This window comes from Dermacentor variabilis, unplaced genomic scaffold (assembly GCF_050947875.1).
Source record: "Dermacentor variabilis isolate Ectoservices unplaced genomic scaffold, ASM5094787v1 scaffold_14, whole genome shotgun sequence".
Classification (NCBI taxonomy): Eukaryota; Metazoa; Arthropoda; class Arachnida; order Ixodida; family Ixodidae; genus Dermacentor; species Dermacentor variabilis.
In genome coordinates, this window is record NW_027460302.1 from 17006793 (window position 1) to 17028149 (window position 21357).

Here is a 21357-nt window from a genome sequence, read left to right on the forward strand (position 1 = left end):
CGTAAAACACATATCTTGGGTTAGAGCTGTACCAACAGGAACTTGTCATAAGTTGTACTTATAGCATCAATATTATTGCCCTATGTAATGCCATTGTCCCCGTGGGTGTTATAAATTGTCAAGAGTACAGGGCCGTGGGTTGTTGAGAGTGTTTGCTCGAGTTCGCTGTGAGGGTCCACTGTTGTGGAGAAAAAATCCTGCCGGAAACTCGAGTAAATGCTACCCTATAGAGGTGCCAAGGAAGCCTGTTGTGCAGCGTTCGCAGTGTGGACTCCCTGGGTCGTCCCAGCCACCTGGCAACCAAGACGTTCATGGCGCTGCGTATCCTGGTCAACAATGAGCTCAACGAGCTGCACTGGGCCCTGGGCCTGCTGCGCCAATGGCTGCGCCAACCCGGCGGACGCCTGGCAGTGCTCACGTTTCACTCGCTCGAGGACCGCATCGTCAAGAGGCACTTCCAGGTATCACTCACATGCAGTTGTAGTGGCCAAACACAGTGATCCGACACAGTGCCTTCTTATCTCCCCACTGAATAACAGGTGCTAGAACAGGAAGTTAGGTGAGTGTGTTCGGTTGTATATTGAAGGCAAAAAATTCAAGAGAAACAATGCTGAGACAGACTGACTGGTCTGCGAAAATTGCTTGACATTTTGCTCGTGAAATTGTGCTTTTTCTTGTCTTGTTTTGCATATTTCCTGTCTTACGGTGCTTTTTTTTTTCATATCTGTGTGCTCGCACAGTATATATAGAACATTCTGTGATCTCTGAAGTAGATTTACTTGTGAGGTAGCACTGTCTCTGCTTTTGTCAGTCTTATGGCTTGTCTTTGAGAATTTGCACAAGACTCTGTATCTTTAGTGGTCTGATGTTTAAATCAGGGTGTTAACTGAGTCTAAACGAAGAACTTTATTCAATTAGTCACTTTTTTCCAACAATCAATTCTTAATTGATATAATGCAGGCATCCACTCATAAAAGATATGCAGCTGTTCCTGCCATATTCCACCTTTGTTCCGCAGTGGAATGTAGCGGATGACAGGGATCAGGCCTTGAACGTCTTGTCTCTTACAAGATGTCAGCAATTGCCCCAGTTGCATTTGTACTACTCTGGCAGAGTCCGACACTTCATCATCATCATCAGCCTGGTTGCGCCCACTGCAGGGCAAAGGCTTCTCCCATACTTCTCCAACTACCCTGGTCATGTACTAATTGTGGCCATGTTGTCCCTGCAAGCTTCTTACTGCTACACTTCTCTTCCCTTGGAATCCAGTCCGTAACCCTTAATGACCATCAGTTATCTTCCCTCCTCATTACATGTCCTGCCCATGCCCATTTCTTTTTCTTGATTTCAACTAAGATGTAATTAACTCGCGTTTGTACCCTCACCCAATCCGCTCTTTCCTTATCCCTTAACATTACACCCATCATTCTTCTTTCCATAGCTTGTTGCGTCGTCCTCAATTTGAGTAGAACGCCTTTCATAAGCCTCCAGGTTTCTGCCCCGTATGTGAGTACTGGTACGACACAGCTGGTCATACACTTTTCTCTTGAGGGACAGTGGCAACCTGCTCTTCGTGATCTGAGAATGCCTGCCAAACGCACCCCAGCCCATTCTTATTCTTCTGATTATTTCCGTCTCATGATCCAGATCCGCCGTCACTATCTGCCCTAAGTAGACGTATTCCCTTACCACTTCCAGTGCCTCGCTACCTATCGTAACCTGCTGTTCTCTTCTGAGACTGGTAAACATTACTTTAGTTTTCTGCAGATAAATTTTTAGACCCACTCTTCTGTCTTGCCTCTCCAGGTCAGTGAGCATGCATTGCAGTTGGTCCCCTGAGTTACTAAGCAAGGCAATACATGTATCATCAGCGAATCGCAAGTTACTAAGGTATTCTCCATTAACTCTTATCCCCACTTCTTCCCAATCCAGGTCTCTGAATACCTCCTGTAAACACGCTGTGAATAGCATTGGAGAGATCGTATTTCCTTGCCTGACGCCTTTCTTTATCAGGATTTGTTGCTTTATTTATGGACGACTACAGTGGCTGTGGAGCCACTAAAGATATTTTTCAGTATTTTTACATACGGCTCGTCTACACCCTGATTCCGTAATGCCTCCATGCCTGCTGAGGTTTCGACTGAATCAAACGCTTTTTTGTAATCAATATAAGGGTTGGTTATATTCCGCACATTTCTCTATCACCTGATTGATAGTGTGAATATGGTCCATTGTTGAGTAGCCATTACGGAATCCTGCCTGGTCGTTTGGTTGGCAGAAGTCTAAGGTGTTCCTGATTCTATTTACAATCACCTTAGTAAATACCCCACATCTGGTCATGATGACCAGGAAGTCGAAAGCGTCTATGAAGACGTGTGATGGGCGATGGGTAAAGTCAAAACAAAATACACCACACTGATGGGCGACTTCAATGCCAGGGTAGGCAAGAAGCAGGCTGGAGACAAGTCAGTGGGGGAATATGGCATAGGCTCTAGGAATAGCAGGGGAGAGTTATTAGTAGAGTTTGCAGAACAGAATAATATGCGGATAACGAATACATTCTTCCACAAGCGGGATAGGCGAAAGTGGACGTGGAGGAGCCCGAATGGCTAGACTAGAAATTAAATAGACTTTATACTCTGTGCTGACCCTGGCATCATACAAGATGTGGACGTTCTCAGCAAGGTGCGCTGCAGTGACCATAGTACGGTAAGAACTCGAATTAGCCTAGACTTGAGGAGGGAACGGAAGAAACTGGTACATAAGAAGCCTTAATATTACCTTAGTAAATACTTTGTAGGTAACGAACAGTAAGCTGATCGGTTTATAATTTTTCATGTCCTTGGCGTCCTCTTTCTTATGGATAAGGATTATGTTAGCGTTCTTCCAAGATTCCGGTACGCTCGAAGTCATGAGACATTGCGTATAGAGAGTGGCCAGTTTCTATAGAACAATCTGCCCACCATCCTTCAACAACTCTGCTGTTACCTGATCCTCCTCAGCTGCCTTCCCCCTTTGCTTAGCTCCCAAGGCTTTCTTTACTTCTTCTGGCATTACTTGTGGCATTTCAAATTCCTCTAGACTATTCTCTCTTTCATTATCGTCATGGGTGCCACTGGTACTGTATAAATTTCTATAGAAATCCTCAGCCACTTAAACTATCTCATCCATATTAGTAATGATATTGAAGGCTTTGTCTCTTAACACATACATCTGATTCTCGCCTTTTCCTAGTTTTTTCTTTCACTGCTTTTAGGCTTCCTCTATTCCTGAAAGCATGTTCAATTCTATCCATATTATACTTCCTTATGTCAGCTGTCTTACGCTTGTTGATTAACTTCAAAAGTTCTGCCAGTTCTAGCTGTAGTGTTAGAGGCTTTCATACATTGGCGTTCCTTGCTCAGATCTTTCGTCTCCTACGTTAGCTTACTGGCATCCTGTCTAACGGAGTTACCACCGACTTCTATTGTACACTCCTTAATGATGCCCATAAGATTGTCGTTCATATCCTCAACACTAAGGTCCTCTTCCTGAGTTAAAGCCAAATACCTGTTCTGTAGCTTGATCCGGAATTCCTCTATTTTCCCTCTCACCGCTTACTCATTGATCGGCTTCTTATGTACCAGTTTCTTCTGTTCTTTCCTCAAGTCTAGGCTGATTCGAGTTCTTACCATCCTGTGGTCACTGCAGCGCACCTTGCCGAGCACGTCCACATCTTGTATGATGCCAGGGTCAGCGCAGAGTATAAAGTCTATTTCATTTCTAGTCTCACCATTTGGGCTCCTCCATGTCCACTTTTGGCTATCCCTCTTGCAGAAGAAGGTATTAATTATCTGCATATTATTCTGTTTTGCAAACTCTACTAATAACTCTCGCCTGCTATTCCTAGAGCCTATGCCATATTCCCCCACTGACTTGTCTCCAGCCTGCTTCTTGCCTACCCTGGCATTGAAGTCGCCCATCAGTATAATGTATTTTGTTTTCACTTTACCCATCGCCGATTCCATGTCTTCATAGAAGCTTTCGACTTCCTGGTCATCATGACTGGATGTAGGGGCGTAGACCTGTACGACCTTCAATTTGTACCTCTTATTAAGTTTCGCAACAAGACCTGCAACCCTCTCGTTGATGCTATAGATTTCCTGTGTGTTACCAGCTATATCCTTATTAATCAGGAATCCAACTCCTAGTTCTCGTCTCTCCGCCAAGCCCCGGTAGTACAGGACGTGCCCACTTTTCAGCACTGTATATGCTTCTTTCGTCCTCCTAACTTCACTGAGCCCTATTATATCCCATTTACTGCCCTCTAATTCCTTCAATAGCACTGCTAGACTCACCTCACAGTGAAATGTCGCACGAGTCTGGGTGACAGGTATTGAGGCAACAGCGAAAGAGATGGTTGTAAGAACCTGAGCTAGAAATACAACTTGAAGTACAGATGGGAGTCATACAAAAGGTGCATGTTGAAGCTAATGGTAAGACTTGAATGGCTTGTGTCTTCTTTGTCCGTGTTGCTTGTGCTGCTAATCAAGGTTTTCAGCTAATGATAATATTTGCTCAAGTGAAGACATCTTGGAGAGAAAAGGGAACCAAACTGGTGAAGCGTAGGTTATTGAAGGTAACAGCTTGGCTGTAGAAGAGTGAAGTCCTCAACCAAATTCATTTGGCACGGATGTTGGGAAAAATCTTTCATCCATTACGTAAATGCGTAAGAGGAGTCGCAGCCTGGTTTGGGCCATGCGCCCAGTGTAGTGTAGTGTGCCCCACAGAGGTGTCTGCGTGAGCAGTGTGACACCATGGACCCGAGCACATAGGACGTGAAACCTCTCCTGTGTGGCCATACAATGCTTAGCCCTGTTGGGGGAAAAGGGGATCCTGGGGGTTGAGCCAAAGCCGCATGTTTGGACCCTTATGGCCCCTTGGCGGAGGCATCACACCTCTTTGACCTCGGCTTCATGTAGACAGCACACCGAGACTGACCTACCCGGGAGAAATCGGTGGTCGCCTTTTCCTGTCCCTCTCCTCAATCTATTGCTTTCCTATCAACTTACCTTTTCTGTCCTGTCATCTCCTTTCTTTCCAATTTTTTTCTGTCTCTCCCAGACAGCTTTTGTTAACCTGGTGCGGTATATCCAACTTTGAGTGTCGCGCATTGGGTTATAGCAGCGATGCATGGCTAGCATGTGCAAATCATTGCTCTGCCAACCTTGCAGCGTCCCCTTGTTGGGCTCCGTGGTAGGTGGCTGCCATAGCTGCCGAAGCAAGTACATTCGACATGCATAGAGAATCATTCCTTTTACTACCTGGTCGTACCGGCAAAGAGCATATCCACTCTAGGCTCCCTGGATCTTTTTCTTTGAACACAAAGAAACTTTTCCACCACTCCACGTTATCCACAGTTATAAACCTGAAAAACCAGTAAGAGTTATTCCACCTTTTCTTGTATCAAAATCCAGGACAGACACCATTGGAACAGGCTATAAACTAGCCAGATCACAAGTGGCAATCTCCTCTTTGAGGTTCGTGACAAGCTGCAACATGATAAGCTTGTAAATCTCACAGCCTTTGCTGGCAACCTAATAACAGTGACCCACATCGCTCCCAAAACATAGTGCAAGGAATGGTCTCAGAGGCGTGATCGTAGAACTAGCCATAGCAGAACTATTGGAAGGCTGGCAGCACCAGAATGTCATGGAGGTAAACAGAATAAAAATCAGGGGAGACAACAACAGAATCCCCACAAAACACCTGATAATTACATTTGCCTCCAGTGTGCTACCAGGGACCGTCAAGACAGGTTATATTAAAACCTGTCTCAGGCCCTACATTCCTAATCCTCGTCGGTGTTTGAAGTGTCAGAAATAGGCAACAGCTCGCTTAGCTGCTGAGGTCAACACACCTGCACAAAATGTGGCAACAAAGATCACCCCTCCAATAGGTGTTCTGGCAGGCTATCAAACTGATGGGCTAGGTAATTCATTATCAGAAAAAGGACAGTGCTTCAAGACAGGACACAAATGAGGAACCGCACACACACTGCGCTGGCAGACCCCACTTTGTGAACTGTGAAGGTAACCACTCAGCATGTTCCCGGTCCTGTGAAACATGGAAAAAAGAGAAGGAAATAATTACCTTGAAAATCAAAGGAAATATTTGATTCAAGGAAACCAATAATAAAAAAAAAGGTGCTCAGTTTTTCACAGTATAGCTTATGCAGAAACAGGCACGTAAGGGGGCAATGCTGTATTGCCCTCCGCCACTACCGTGGCCCGTGCACAGCGAACCTTCGGTTGTGGTGCGTACCCTCACGATGGCATAGGTAAAGCTACTCCACTCACTCAGAAAAACAGCTTGGCGACTCCTAGGCCATCGGGCGACAAGGCGACCCACCAGTGGAGGCCTGCAAGGGCGGGGGCACCCAGCGCCTCCCAGGAGGAGGCAGTGGACGCAGCGCTGGCACCGCAGGTGCTGTAAGAGCAGTGAAGTTCTCTCGACTCATTCAAAAAAGAAAACCAATAGATGATGGGTCCAGGCAAGGACACATGAGCATAAATTTGAATTCCTCTTTCACTCACAGAACCCACCTTGTATAACATTACAATGGCCATGCAGATGACGCACTGGAATGCGAGAAGACTCATCAGTAATCCAGACAATATAACTGAATTATTATCTCCTTATCAGCCGAAGGTGTTCTGTGTCCAGGAGACACATTTAAATTTTAGACAAGTGAATTTTCTCTGGCCGTACGAAATTTTTCTGAAAGACTGCGACGATGCTGTTGCCTTGTCCAGTGGGGTGGCAATAATTATTGTCACTTGCCAACGTATAGCCCTTAAGATGAATCTCAAGGCTGTGTCTGTGCAAACAATTCTCTTCTGTCTGTTACATTTACATATCACCCAACTATCAGCTCAGCAAAACTGAATTGTACGATCTCATTGACCAGCTCCCAGAACCATACATGATCACCGGTGATTTTAATGCTCATCAAACTGTTTGGGCAGTCTCCCGGTGTGACAAGAGAGGCTGGCTAAAAGAAGACTTTCTTGTATCTTTTGGTGTGTGCCTCTTCAAATAAAAAAGAGCCCACGTATTGCATTATCCAACATAATTCACATTCTTTGATAGATCTTTCTGTATTTAGAATAGAGTGTGGTAAAAATCTCTTTGGAAGTGACCACTTCCCTGTAATGCTAAGCCTGAAACAGCAGCACTAATACCCTCGAAATCTTCCTCATTGAAAGCTGTCATCAGCCAAGTGACATAATTTTAAACAGTCAAGTTATTTATCGCAAGATTTTATTGGCGAATTCAGCATAAACAATGCAGCAGCCTATTTTACCACTTTTATTGTAGGTGCAGCAGAAAAATGCATCCGACAGACAAATGGTAACTCATGGAAAAGACAAGTCCCTTGGTGGAATGATGACTGTAGGCAGGCACAAAAGAAACAGAATAAATCATGGGGCATTCCCTGTCGATATCCAAATGCGGAGAACCTCATTGCACTGAAATACTTTATATCGCAGGGAAGGAGGATGCAAAGGCAAACAAGGAGGGCAAGCTGGGGTACGTTTCTCTCCGGTATTAAGTTGTACACACAGGAGTTGAAAGTATGGGATGGGCTGAGTAGGCTGAAAAGGCAGCAAATCCATCTGTTGCCCGTGGTAAATGAACAAGGAAACAGCCTGATGGACCAGGTCGATGCTCTTGATGCACACTTTGAGTGCGTTTCCAGCTGTATGCACTATTCCTTGTCTTTTCTGAAATGCAAAGCTTGTCTTTTCTGAATTGCGCGAGGCTTACCCTGCAAGAGCAGGGTAAGCTTCGCACAAACCCTAACACAAGATGTCGACTATATCAGCAAATTTTTGCATACTATATGGTAAGCGCATGTGTGTTGGACCCTGCACCAAAAGTGCTTGCTGCTGCGCCAAATCGGCTTTTTTGCCTGCACCAGGACCTGCAGTGTTCCACCACTATTATACGCATGTCTTCTCCGGGTCTCAGCAGAGTTATATAGGAGATGATTGAACACCTTCACAGAAACATGCAAACACACCGCTGGCACTCTTTAATACTCCTCTCTGGGCAGCTGGGCATCTTCCATCTATATGGAAAGAAGCTATAGTCATCCCTGTTTTGAAGCAGGCTAAAGATTCTGCCCCAGTAACAAGCTATTGTTGGACAGAACTAACAAGTTGCCTCTCCAAGTGTGAAAAAATATAAATCATCACCTTCTACATTACCTTGTATCAAACAAAATGCTTGATCCGTACCAATGTGGATTTAGGGAAGGGCAGTCAACAACCAATGATCTTGTGCGTGTTGAGGCTATTATTCGTGATGCTTTTGTCCATAAACAGTTCCTTTTATCTGTCGTGTTGCTAGCCCGACGACACGGAGACTAGACCACTGCCGGCTCCATGCCAATAACAACTTTTATTACGGTCTTCGCCGTCACACAGTTCTTTAGCCTAGAAATAGAAATAATGATTATGCAGATCCAATGCACAAGTTGAAATCTATTTGTATACAAGAGCGCTGTGGCACCATCTGTCGCATGTGACCTGTGTCACGTCGGCAGTGCCATCTGTTGCGAAGGCGCGACACTATATCTAGCCCTCCCTCAACAAGAGAACGCAGGTTATATGCATACAACCAAAAAACCGTCCATGCTTGTGACGGCCAACTAAATAATTGCGCTAGTGAATTGATAGTAAAGTCACTGGTGGCGATTGCCTAATAAAGTCACTGCAATCAGTAAGTTCATTGCACATAATCCCTGAACTTCGCTGGCGGTCTTCGCTCCCATGTAGAACGGTGGAGCCCTGACTCTACTGGCCGATGAGGGTTTCCCGATTCACCACCACGATCAGCACACAGTCTGGAGGTCATGGTTCCAGCTAGTGGACTCCCTGGCCGTGTAGGTGGGCTAGGCGTGCAAGGAGGCAGTGGTGACACCAGTGGTTCTGGGGTCTGTGTGTCATCAGTCGTTGATGTTCTTAGGGATGTGATGCTCTGTGTTCCTAAGGACGGTGTCTGAGTTCTGCCGTTGCCTGCCGGTATGTCTATGTCCATATCCCCCGCAGGGATTCTTGTCTCGCCGTTGCTTCTTGTACAGCTTCATGGGGCACAGCTGACAATTGAGAGGTGTTCCACGTCCGACCGTCCTCGATGTGGAATGACCAACGACCTTTGTGTTTCAGGATTTTGAGTGGAGCACTAAAACTGGGGGTGCCTTTCATTCCAGGTTGAGGATGTTTGACACACAAGTAGGCACCCACTTTTAATTTCGGCTCCCTGGCTGCTCTTCGCTTGTCTGAATACGCCTTGTTTCTTTGTTGGCAATCGTATACGTGGCGCCGAAGTCTACGCAGTTCGCGGGCGGGGTGGGTGCCGAAGGCTGCGGTTGGCTTGCCGATGACATCTAACAATGTCCTTGTGTGACGTCCATGGAACAACAATGCTGGGGACAGACCAGTGGCACGGTAAATACCCAGGTATTCCATAACGGTGGCCTTGATGGATTGCTGCTCCTGTAGAGAGAGTTGCATATATTTTGCATGGGCGCTATCTAAGGGCCCTGTTGAGCCTTTCCACCACACCATTAGCTTGAGGGTGGTAAACAGCAGAGAAGAAATGTTTAATACCCCTGTCCTCTAGGAAACACTCGAATTCACTTGACATAAACTGTCAGCCGTGATCCGAGACTAGTAGTTCTGTAGGGTAACCCTCTCGTGCAAAGACACCAAGGAGGAAGTTTATCACCGTGCGGGAAATGGATGTCACTGCAGAACGCAATCTCTGGCCATCTGGAGAAGTAGTCCACTACCAAAATGACAAACCGACAGTCGGTTGGTGCACATTCAAAGGGCCCCGTAATGTCTATTGACACTTTGTCCCAGGGCCTGTCAGGCAGTGGGACAGGCTGGAGTTGTACCTGTAAGTTCTTTGCGCACTTGTCTGAGGCTTGGCAAACAGTGCAACTTCGGATGGCGGTCTCCACTTGCTTGTCAAAACACGGCCACCGGTACCTTTCCCTGATGCATTGCTTGGACTCCCGGGTGGGACTCGTGGGCTAAATGGATGAAGGTAGCAGTCAGCTTGGCAGATACCACAACACATTCTGTGTGCAAAAGAAGCCCATCCACTACAAAAAGCTCCGTCCGTACATCATGGTAGGGTGTCAATTCTGTCAGAAGTGTTTTCCGGGTTGGCCATGATGACTGGATGTATTGCGTGACCTGCTGTAGTATTGGCGGCGAGGAGTTACGGAGTCGCCATCTATCGGAAGCACCTCACTGGCGTAGTATAAGGGATCATGCAGCGCGCTCCTCATAGGTTTTGCTGTCAGCGCTCAGTGAAAACACCATACGCGAGCTCTCCCGGATATTTCTGTAAGTACTTTCGAAACGAGAGAAGTTTTTTACTGTCTAAATAATAATCTTGGGCAAGGTGAAAGCACAGAATCGTTTACAGACGCTATCTCTTTACCGAATACGTACAGTGAACGTCACTGCATGCGATCGCCGCGATGGAGTTTCCCGAACCGGCTTCTTGCGTGAAAGGTAGGTAAACGGTGAGAGCAAACTATGTGAAATATGCTCTTATAGTGTTTGTATAACTAAATTGAGCGTAATGAAGCCTCAATGCAGCGATCGCACAGATTCGCAGAGACAGACTGCGCGTCTGCATGCTTGTCCACGCACTGTTTCACTTTTGCACCGTGCGTATTTTCACACTATGCCATGAGCTTTAGGCCGCAGAATATAAGCATTTGACATTATACAAGCAACCATTTTTGCATGGGCGCTATCAGAGCTGTTCAAAAATAATTTCATTGTAGAGACTTCGACACCTACGGGGATGTGCCGTCGCGACGATTCAATCTTTATTTTCTTCTATATACTTGGACATCTCAATATTATTTCGCGAGTTGCGTTGCACTGTATGTCTATTGGTGTTCTCACCGTGCGATTTCCCGCTGCTTCTTTTTTGTAATCCAGTGCATTAATTCATAACACAAACATGACCTTATATCATACTTTTTTATAATGTGCTTCTTACGCTCCCTTTCCACTCCAGTGAACTTGCCAGTATCTATAGCATCGACTAGTTCATAGACCAAACCGTCCTGACATTAGCCAGGCAGCGAGCTCGGGCGAGCGGTTCAATGCACGTTTTCCGAAGATCGCAGACCCGGCGCCGTAGCAGAAATCTTCCTCGCATCTGTGCTTGCTGCATACCCGAGCATGTGTTGGTGGGCTAGTTGGTTAAGCATGATTACAAAGACGGCGCCGAATAAAACAACACACGAAGAAGGGACACGAGACAGCACGTAGGTGCACTAACAACTGATGTTTTATTTCTTGACATAGTAATATATAGCTGCTGTCAAGGATCAAAACAACAAGAATAAACAGGGCAGTCATCTGCATCGCACAAGGAAGCCAAGATACAGAATAACTTTTAAGTGTCGCTCTCAAGATACGCCAGTTCCTTTGTCGAAAGAGAAACTGAGGCTTCACTGATACAATCAACACCACGCTTTTTGATCTCAAGCGCTTCCAATATCTCCCTTGTCAGTTGATGATCAGCTCTGTGCAGAACACTGGTTCTATCGAAATCTGGGATGCACTTGTGAGCCTTACAATGCGCACTTATATGACTGGAGAGCTGGTTTTCCATCTTATATCAATGCTCATGCAATCTGTCATTCAGACATCTGCCCGTTTGGCCTACATATGATGAACCACACGACAAGGGAACCGAATAAGCTACTTTCTTTACACATCCCACATGTTTCTGCCCATGTTTTCTGCCCAGGCGTAAAATACATTGCACAGAAAGAGAACAAAAAACTATCCGCCTGTTGACATAAAAGACTTGTATTACTCAATACCACAAAATGATTTGATGGAAAGCGTCAATGACTGCATCGATAAATTTGGAGCAATTGCTTTCCAGAATGCCTGTGGCATAGCAGTAGGTGCCTTTTTGGAACTGCTGTCCATTTACTTGAAGTCCACGCACATAAAATGGAATAACGATCTTTAGATTTGTCGATGATTTTTTAGTGTTCTTAGATTGTGACAGTCCAGAATTGGAGACCCAGTCATCATCAGTATTGACAGAGTTTAAAACAGCCTTGCATCCTCTAACCCTGACCCATGAGCTTCCGGCTGATAACTGTTTAAGATTTTTAGATTTAGAGTTCACTTTTTCTTCGTGTCATGTGTGCTGGCAGTTCAAGCCAAGGGCTAGCAAACCTATCCTCTCCTACCATTCAGCTCATTCAAAAGTAATAAAACGAGGCATCATTCAATCATGTTTAACCAACGCACTTAACAAGTCATGCGTGCATCAGCTGCAAAGCAGTTTTCATTGTCAGGTCAGCCGCCTCAATGGGGCAAGTTATCCTCACCATGTGATCGTATCTGTTGCGGAAAAAATGCTCAAACAGCTCAAGCAACCTAGCGCTGTAAACCTGGGTCGAGCAGGCCCTTCTGAAACCAGATGTGCCATTATTCCATATGTTCACGACATATCTCACAATCTCAAAAAAGTAAATAAACGAGCTGGTGTTCGTGTTATATTTTCCGCTCCGAAACGTCTTGGTTTGATGTGTGCCAAAGTGAACGCAGGAAATCGGGAAAACAAACAGGTGTGCGCAAAAAAACATGGGCAGAAACATGTCGGATGTGTAGAGAAAGTAGTTTATTCGGTTCCCTTGTCGTGCGGTTCAACATATGTAGGCCAAACGGGCAGATGTCTGAATGACAGATTACATGAGCATAGATATAAGATGGAAAACCAGCTCTCCGGTCATATAAGTGCGCATTGCAAGGCTCACAAGTGCATCCCAGATTTCGATAGAACCAGTGTTCAGTACAGAGCTGATCATCAACTGACAAGGGAGATATTGGAAGCGCTTGAGATCAAAAAGCGTGGTGTTGATTGTATCAGTGAAGCCTCAGTTTCTCTTTCGACAAAGGAGAGAGCGACACTTAAAAGTTATTCTGTATCTTGGCTTCCTTGTGCGATGCAGATGGCTGCCCTGTTTATTCTTGTTGTTTTGATCCTTGACAGCAGCTATATATTACTATGTCAAGAAATAAAACATCAGTTGTTAGTGCACCTACGTGCTGTCTCGTATCCCTTCTTCGTGTGTTGTTTTATTCGGCGCCGTCTTGTAATGCATACCCGAGATGTAGCCGATGACTGTTCGCCGGTTTTATGTTTCGCGAGCCAAGCTTTACGCAGCTTGTCCTGCGGCTACGTGTGAATAAGGCTGACACCGGGCTCCGTTGCGTACGTCCAGCATTGTGGCACCGAGCAGTAGCCTACCATGTTGCGCGCCTTCAAAGGCAGCCACTACCTATTGTAGTGCTTTTAAGTGTTTTAAAGAAGACACTCAAAGTGGGAAAATCTCGCCACTAAATGAAGAGCGCTGCGTACGAGAGAATTTAAACTCTCGTTTTCAGCTCGTTTTGGCGCTCCCGAAGCAGCTGACGCGGCCGCAATGTCCACGTGATCCCTAATAGCACGTCACGGCGACGGTGGCACCAGCTTTTCCAGTGGTGGAGCTCGAGGCCAATACCATCCTCAGCGGTAGCAACCCGAAGATCCTCGATATGTACAAGCGATGTAACTAAAGGCACAACCTCTTCATCGACTTAGAAGCCACCCTCTGTTTCTGGAACAGGCATTCGGGACAAGGCATCTGCTACTTGCTTGTGAGCTCCGATGCAGTACTGGACTTTGAAGTTGTAGCGTAGGAGTCGTGCGGTCCACTTTGCGATACGAAGGGGCCGCTGTCTTGTACTCTGGGACGAGTGCAAGGCGACCAGAGCCTGGTGATCTGTCAATAGGGTGAATGGCCAGCCCCAGAGATAAACGTGCCACTTTTCACAGGCCCATAGACAGGCGAGGGCTTCATGCTCTCCAGCTGAGTATTTTCGTTCTGTCTCTGTTGATGTTCGCGATGCAAATGCCACAGCTCTCATGTCGGACCCCTCCAATTGTTGCAATACGGTGCCCAGACCGTATGCAGATGCATCCGTTGAGGCAATGATGGGCAACGTTGGGTCAAACATTCGTATGACCTTGTGGGATGCTAGGAGTCTCTTTATCCTCGAAAACAGAAAAGAAATTACGAAGTTTCTCAGAAATTGCATCGAAGTCACCCTTCTCATAAAAGTAGACCTTTCTACTCGCAGATAACTTCGTACGGTATTTTTTTTTCTTTATGGATACCGGCAACAACGGCCAGATGGTCGCTAATTCCCGGAATGACAGTACCCGCCGTGGTTGCTCAGTGGCTATGGTGTTGGGCTGCTGAGCACGAGGTCGCGGGATCGAATCCCGGCCACGGCGGCCGCATTTCGATGGGGGCGAAATGCGAAAACACCCGTGTGCTTAGATTTAGGTGCACGTTAAAGAACCCCAGGTGGTCAAAATTTCCGGAGTCCTCCACTACGGCGTGCCTCATAATCAGAAAGTGGTTTTGGCACGTAAAACCCCAAATATTATTATTATTATCTTTATCCTCGTGAAACTTTCTTTAGCAACATTGTCCCAGTCGAAGGTTACATTTTTGCATAGTAGGTGGCGCTTTGGCTCTAGCTCATCTGCCAGTCATAGGACAAACTTGGCATAGTATTCAACTAGCCCTAAGAAAGAGCGTAGCGTGGCTGCATCTGTAGGCGCAGGAGCCTTAACGATCGTGTCATCCTTGGTCTGGAGCGGTGCTATACCCTCTTCGCTGACCCAATGTCCTAAGAAAGACAGCTCCGATGTTTTAAATACGCATTTCTCGTTGAGCTTGAGCCCAGCTTCCGCTATTCGTTCAAGAACTTGCTTCAGGTTCTGTGTGTGTTCGCTCTCAGTCTCCCCCAAAATGATTATGTCGTCCAAGTAGTACAAGACCCCTTTGCAGCCTTCAATAATCTTCGTCATGATCTGCTGGAACGCAGCCGGTGCTGACGTCAACCCGAAGCAGACCCTCTTGAACCTGAAAAAGCCCTCAGGTGTAATGAATGCAGTTAGGTCTCTGCTTTCTGGGTGGAGCACAACTTGACAGTAGGCCGATGCCAGATCCATCTTGGAGAAGTAGTGTGCTCCGTTGAGGGCATGGAGCAGTTCCTCCATCTGAGGCAAGGGAAAGCTGTCTGCTATTACAGCTCTGTTAGGCTCTCGTAGATCGACACACAGTCGAATGCTACCGTCTGCCTTGCGAGCTGCTACGATTGCAGAGACCCACTCGGAGGCGTTAATTCTCTCGATAATATCTGCTGCAAGTAGCTTCTTGATCTCGTCGGAGGTTGACTGGCGGACAGAGAATGGTAGGGCCTCAGCTTCTGTGTGACCGGTGTGACCGAGTTTTTCATCATGACCTTATGATGCACGTCTTTGACAAGTCCCAAGCCAGGCAAAAACAAATGGCCAAACATAATCCATAGTATTCGCAGCATACCAAATTTGGGAAGGCCTAGCGCTGCTTTTGGTGTAGCATTTCGAGGTTGCAAACTGGGGCTCATGGCGGGAACTTCTGCATTTCCCTCCGTGGACAGGTGCAGGCAGCGCAATTCTTCTCCCATAATGCGAAGGTTGAGGGCTTGAACCGCATTCAGGCCGAGGAGAGATGTCCCACATGGCGTAACATGAAATGTTATCATGGCTGCTTTCTCTTTGTGCCAGACTCAAGTGTGAAATACCCCAAGAATGGGAATTTTCCTGCTTGAGAAGTGAGGTGGGAACTTGTCAGCTGTGCTTCGTGGCTAAACAGACTTTGGAATAGATGCTCCCCCAAAAAGAACACGGCCGAGCCTGTGTCAACCAGGAACGTCATGGCATGTGCATGTGTCGTCGCGGTAGCCGGCGCAACCTTGACATCGATGTAGACGCCTGTGTTCTTTTTCGTACAGACCGCCAAAATGCTAATGACACTTGCAGCATCTTCTTCTGGTGCGATTTCGTGGACCTCGGCAGAGTGCCGTTCTCGTGTGTGGCAGGAGCTTCGACAAGCTCTCCGAAAGTGACTGTGGCGTCCACAGGCAAAACATGTGGGACCGCGAGTGGGACCTGCTGATGGCAAGCAACTTGCAGCGCCACAGTTTCTGCAGACAGTTGCAGTTCTGGTCCCTGGGTGAATGGCGGGGGCATTCAGATCAGGTGCGGATGCGGTGTGCATGCGTGAGCTGAAGTGGCGGTGACTCGGGGGCGTGTGCCGTTATCAGGGTGATCCTCTCGGCAGCCCTGTGCGGTTAGATTGTCCCATAACTGCTGCCGAATTTGGTGCACTGGATTGGTGAAGGCCTCAGATTCGCGTTGGGTCCACTCACGCAGAAGTGCTATCTGGACAGCATGATCGAACGTCAGTTTGTCACCCTCGAGCAGCAATCTCTCCTGGTGCCGTGGGCACGTGACACTGGTTACAAATTGCTCACACACGTTTTCATCGGCTTGAGTGGCGAAATCGCAAAGAGCCGCCAACTCGCGAAGTGCGATAGCGAAATCCATGATGGGCTGCCCCTGCAGTTGGCAACACTCACAAATCGATGGCGTTGCAGGCGAATGTTGCAAGGGGTGGCGAAATGCTTTGTTAGCATCTCAAGGGCCATGTTGTACTCATTGGTTAAGCGTGGGGCTTCTGCGGTTGTGTCGTGCGGCAGCGTTTGCGTCCTGGCAGTTGTGGCGGTTTCCGTGACGGCGGCTGCATGTGACGTGGGTCTGGCAGCGGCTGCGGCACTCGGTTGCTCTATCATTGTTTGTAGCATACTCGGCGGAAGTGCGTCGAAAATTCACTGTCTTTCGGTCCCCAGACAGTGCAGCAAAAGAGCTCGGCAGTTGGGTGCGGATAGTTAAGTCGCTCTGGGCACCAGTAAAAACGTCTCAAATAGGTGTATCCAGCAGGGCCATAATGGGGGTGGTGGCGAAATCCCAATGGAAATGAATAATGAATGGGGGTGGTGGTGAAATCCCGGTGGAAAATATCCTCGTCGCAAGATTGTCGTGCCACTAGCCCAGCAACACAGAGGCTACACCACTGCTAGCTCTATGCCGATAACAAACTTTATTTCGGCGAACGTAACTTATATACAAGAGCGCTGTGGTGCCATCTGTCACATGTGACCTGTGTCATGTCGGCAGTTGTGTCGTGCCTCCCTATTGTGAAGGCACGACACTACATTATCTATATTTCGTGACAAAAGACCTACGACACCACTTGGCGGTATGGAATCCTCAGAGACCTGTCACAAATGCATACCAGGGAGAATATGCTAAACATTATTGAGAGTTAACTCTCTAAACGTACTTTTCGCATAAAAATAGGCAAGACACTCTTGCGTCCATTTATGCAGGAAAGAAAAGTACTCCAGGGAGGCATGCTCACTATACGCTCGTTATTGTGAAGATGACAATATGTGAAAGGCACGTACAGCTTGGGCTGAAGAAATTATCCAAATGGGAAGATGAAAGTGGGTTCAAGGTCAATCCAAATTAAACCTCTTGTGTCCTTTTTTGCAAGAAAGAGAGGACTGTTCCCTGATCCCACTATCAAACCCCAAGGACAGCGCTTTCCATGTGAACAAAGAACATAATTCTAGGGCATCATACTCAAATTTGAAACGAAGTTTTATCCCCCACATCATCAAGGCCAAGTGCCTGAAAACAACGAACATACTGAAAATTCTCTCACACAGAAATTGGGGCAGTGAGAGAAAATGCTTATGGAACCTCTACAGAAGTCTTATATGATTGCGTTAAGACTACGGGGCTGTGGCGTATCAGTGTGCTAAACAGAGTGCCCTAATGATACTTGATCCTGTTCATCATCTAGACATATGCCTGGCCACAGGAGCTTTCAGAACTATCCTGTTACAAGGCCTCTATATAGAATCCAATGCATGGTCACGCCATCTGCAAAGGTCGTTGTCCAATTTCATGTATTTCCTGAAAGCACACTCTAACCCTGAACATCCTTGTAACGAAACTGTCACGTTTCAGTGCACCGAGCAAAGTGTGTCGAGTCAACATCTAATTTATTTGCAGACAAAACAGGAGATCAGCGCAGTGCTCTGCACGCGGGTGCATATCGCACTAAGCACACAAAGCGGTGGTGCCATCTGGGGGCAGCACCTAGAAGGTGTAGTGCACGGGCATCAATTCTGTACATTCTGTGCAATAGAAAGTTCTGCACCTTTTATGGTGAATACTCCACCACTGGCTTTCCCGCCCTTGAACTTCTATGTGACATGTACAGCTCAACAGGAGTGGGTGGTAGAGCGCCTTTCTCACCTGGCGCGGCAGCTTCACTTGACAAATCTCTATGAGGGTCTGCTTCTCCTGAAGTGCTTCTGTCGACCTGTGGAAGCATAGCTGGCGTCACATGGTTGATCACCAGTTCCCTAGGTGGGCAGGCTACCGTCTCGCTCGCCGGCACTGGAGATAGTGCCGATACGGCGAAATCGGGGCTTAAGTGCTTCTGATAGTGCCGCCAGAGTTGGCCATCTGGAAGAGTGACAGCGGTGATATGGTTGCTTGCAGCAGCTGTCACTCTTGCAGGAATGTAGGGTGGACCCTTTCTGAAGTTTTGTGCATACACCAGGTCTCCCGTTTGCACAGTTGGTGCCGTCCAGGCATTCTTGTTGTGTGCTAACTTCTGCTTCAGTTGTCGCGTCAGGACAGTCAACCTCATGTCTGGGTGCAACATACTCAAAGCAGTTTTCAACTTGTGACCCATGATTATATTGCGCTTAGTGTTACACCGACAAACATAAGAGACGAGACGCAGATGTAGCGCGACCTACCAACTGTTTAATACTGTTAAAGAACACGCTTATATACAAGGAGATGTGGCATGGGAAAGGGGGGGGGGGCAGATGTAAAAAGATATGACAAGGTGACGACATGTGATGATACTTTGGGCCAGAACTACATTGTTCACTTGCACCCGTTTGCTGTGGCAAACTCAACCTCAGCTTCAATGAGCATCATGGACGGAGTGCTTACGCACATCTCTTTTTCTTTTGCTATCACAAGTATGCAGCCAGGCGTGGCTTGGCAGGTGTGCAGCCAGTAGGTTCAAGAGTTAAGCAGGACGTGGGCTAGTTGACAATCAAAGGTTCCACCTCTAGCCTTCTTCAGCTTTGACTTAATTGTTTGTACTGCGCATTCAACAGCTTTATTGGAAGCAGGGTGGTATGGAGGCGCTAAAACTTTCCTAATGCCGTTTCGATTGAGGAACTCTCCGACACTTGCACTCACAAATGCTGGCACAATAACGTCTGGCAACCCATGCGTAGTGAATGAGGTTTGCAGGCATAGAATCGTTTCCTCAACAGATGGAGTAAATACAGGGACAACTTCAATCCACTTCAAGAATGTGTCAAAGCCGATCAGCAGGTATCATCTCTTCAAAGGTCCTGAAAAGTCTATGTGGAGTTGCACGCAGGGACTCTCAGGGAAAGGCCACGGCATCATATCTGTTGGCTGCCCAGCTCAGTGGTTTTCTTGACACACACAGCACTGACACACCACGGTAGTGATGTCTTCATCCATTGTCAACCACCAAACGTGGCTCCAAGCCACAGGTTTCATTTTGCACATACTGGGATGTTCTTCATGAAGAAGTTGTAACACACCTGGTTGCAGCACACCAGGGAGTACCACTCGTGACCCGAGCAGCACCTATGCCAATCACCACACTCATCTGTGTGGTGTGATTGGCATAGGACTTCAACACAGAATCGCATAACTCAGTAGTAAGATCTTGATGAGTGCTAGTTGGTTCATACTTAGAACTGAGGTTAAACAGCACGAAAAAAATGAGGACACAAGGAAGCACTTGTCTGTGGTATTTGTTTCCTTGTGTCCTCGTCTTTTTCGCGCTGTTTAGCCTCAGTTCCACATAGCTCAGTTTCGGCCCACAATGCATGTTACACCTTGGACAGAACAGGATCTCTGGAAGTGACTTTAGCTACCAAAGATGGTACAAAGACCCGGGGATATGCTGCTTCAAGCATAAAAATTTCTGCAGGGTGCTCCACCGTATGTGTGAACACGGGCAGTGGCAGCTGACTCAAGCCATCGGTATTGGCAATGCTGGCGTCAGGCCAGTGCCGAAGCTTGCAGTTATGCTTGCCCAGGATGAGGGACCGCCCCATCACTCGTGGTGAACACGTCTGGTACCAGCTTGTCAGCTGACAGCAGTCCTAGGAGGGGTTTCTGATCTGTCACTGCTTCGAATTCTTGGCCTCAGAAGTAGTGGCTAAACTTGGTTACCTCAAATACAGGGCAAGAGCTCCCTTGTCTAGGCAGATGTAGTTGCGCTCTGCTGACGCGAGATTCCTTGACGCAAAAGCAATCAACCATTCAGCACCGCATTAATCGTGGTGAGCCAACACAGCACCTACACCATATCGAGACGCATTGCAGATTAGCACCAGGGCCTTCTTAGGGTCGTAGTGCACTAGAACCGCTGCCGATACGAGTAACTCCTTGCTCTGCCGAAAAGCTTGTTCTTGAGCGGCCTCCCACACCCGTGGTGTCAGGCAACTTGGCTCCAAGCAGTTTGGTTTAGAGGGTGCAACACTTTGAATAGGTTGGGTAGGAACCTCCAGTAAATGTTCAGTAGCCCAAGATAGCTCTGCAGTGACTTAACGTCACTTGGTCTGGACACGTTTAGCACAGCCTCGGTCTTCTCTGGATTTGAATGGAAACCCACAGACGTGACGACATGGCCCAGGTATTTGACTTATGGAGCTAGGAACATGCACTTGTTCAGATTCAGCTTTAGTCCAAGCTCCTCAAGGCGGCCTAGAACTCGGGCCACATTTTCCAGGTGATCCAGGTCGTCCTGCCCCGTCACCAAAACATCGTCAAAGTATACGACCACATGCCTCAGCCCATGCAAAAGTTTGTCCACCTCCCTCTGGAATATCGAAGGTGCGGAAATTATCGCGGTGGCCAAAGGGCAAAGAGGTGTACTGTTAAACCCTCTCAGTGTGTTGATCGTTACCAGCTTGGTTGACTCTTTAGCAAGCTGAACTTGCTGAATTTCTCTCCACCACTTAGCTTGGTGAGCATATCGTCAACTCAGGGTATTGGGTAATTCTCGGGTACACTCACAGGATTCACGGTGACATTGAAGTCCTCACAGATGCGAATCTATCCATTGCATTTCAGTATGAGCACAGTGAGTGCAGCCCATTGGAAGGTCTTCACAGGTCGCATCACGCCTATGCGTTCGATATGGAGCAGCTTTTCACTGACATGTTTTAGCATTGCGAATGAAACAGGGCGAGGTTTAAAAAAACTTTTGCTTGGCATTATCCTGAAGGGTAATCT

General features: G+C 47.1%; 1 protein-coding gene across 3 annotated transcripts in view; it reads left to right on the forward strand.

Annotated features, from left to right (window-relative positions):
* Positions 1–21357, forward strand: part of LOC142567714 (12S rRNA N(4)-cytidine methyltransferase METTL15) — a 275298-nt gene that overhangs the window by 176072 nt on the left and 77869 nt on the right. For all 3 annotated transcript variants that reach the window (XM_075677894.1, XM_075677895.1, XM_075677893.1), the window contains one exon: positions 257–461. In XM_075677894.1, coding sequence (XP_075534009.1) covers positions 257–461 — 205 coding nt within the window. The remainder of the gene's footprint in view (positions 1–256; positions 462–21357) is intronic.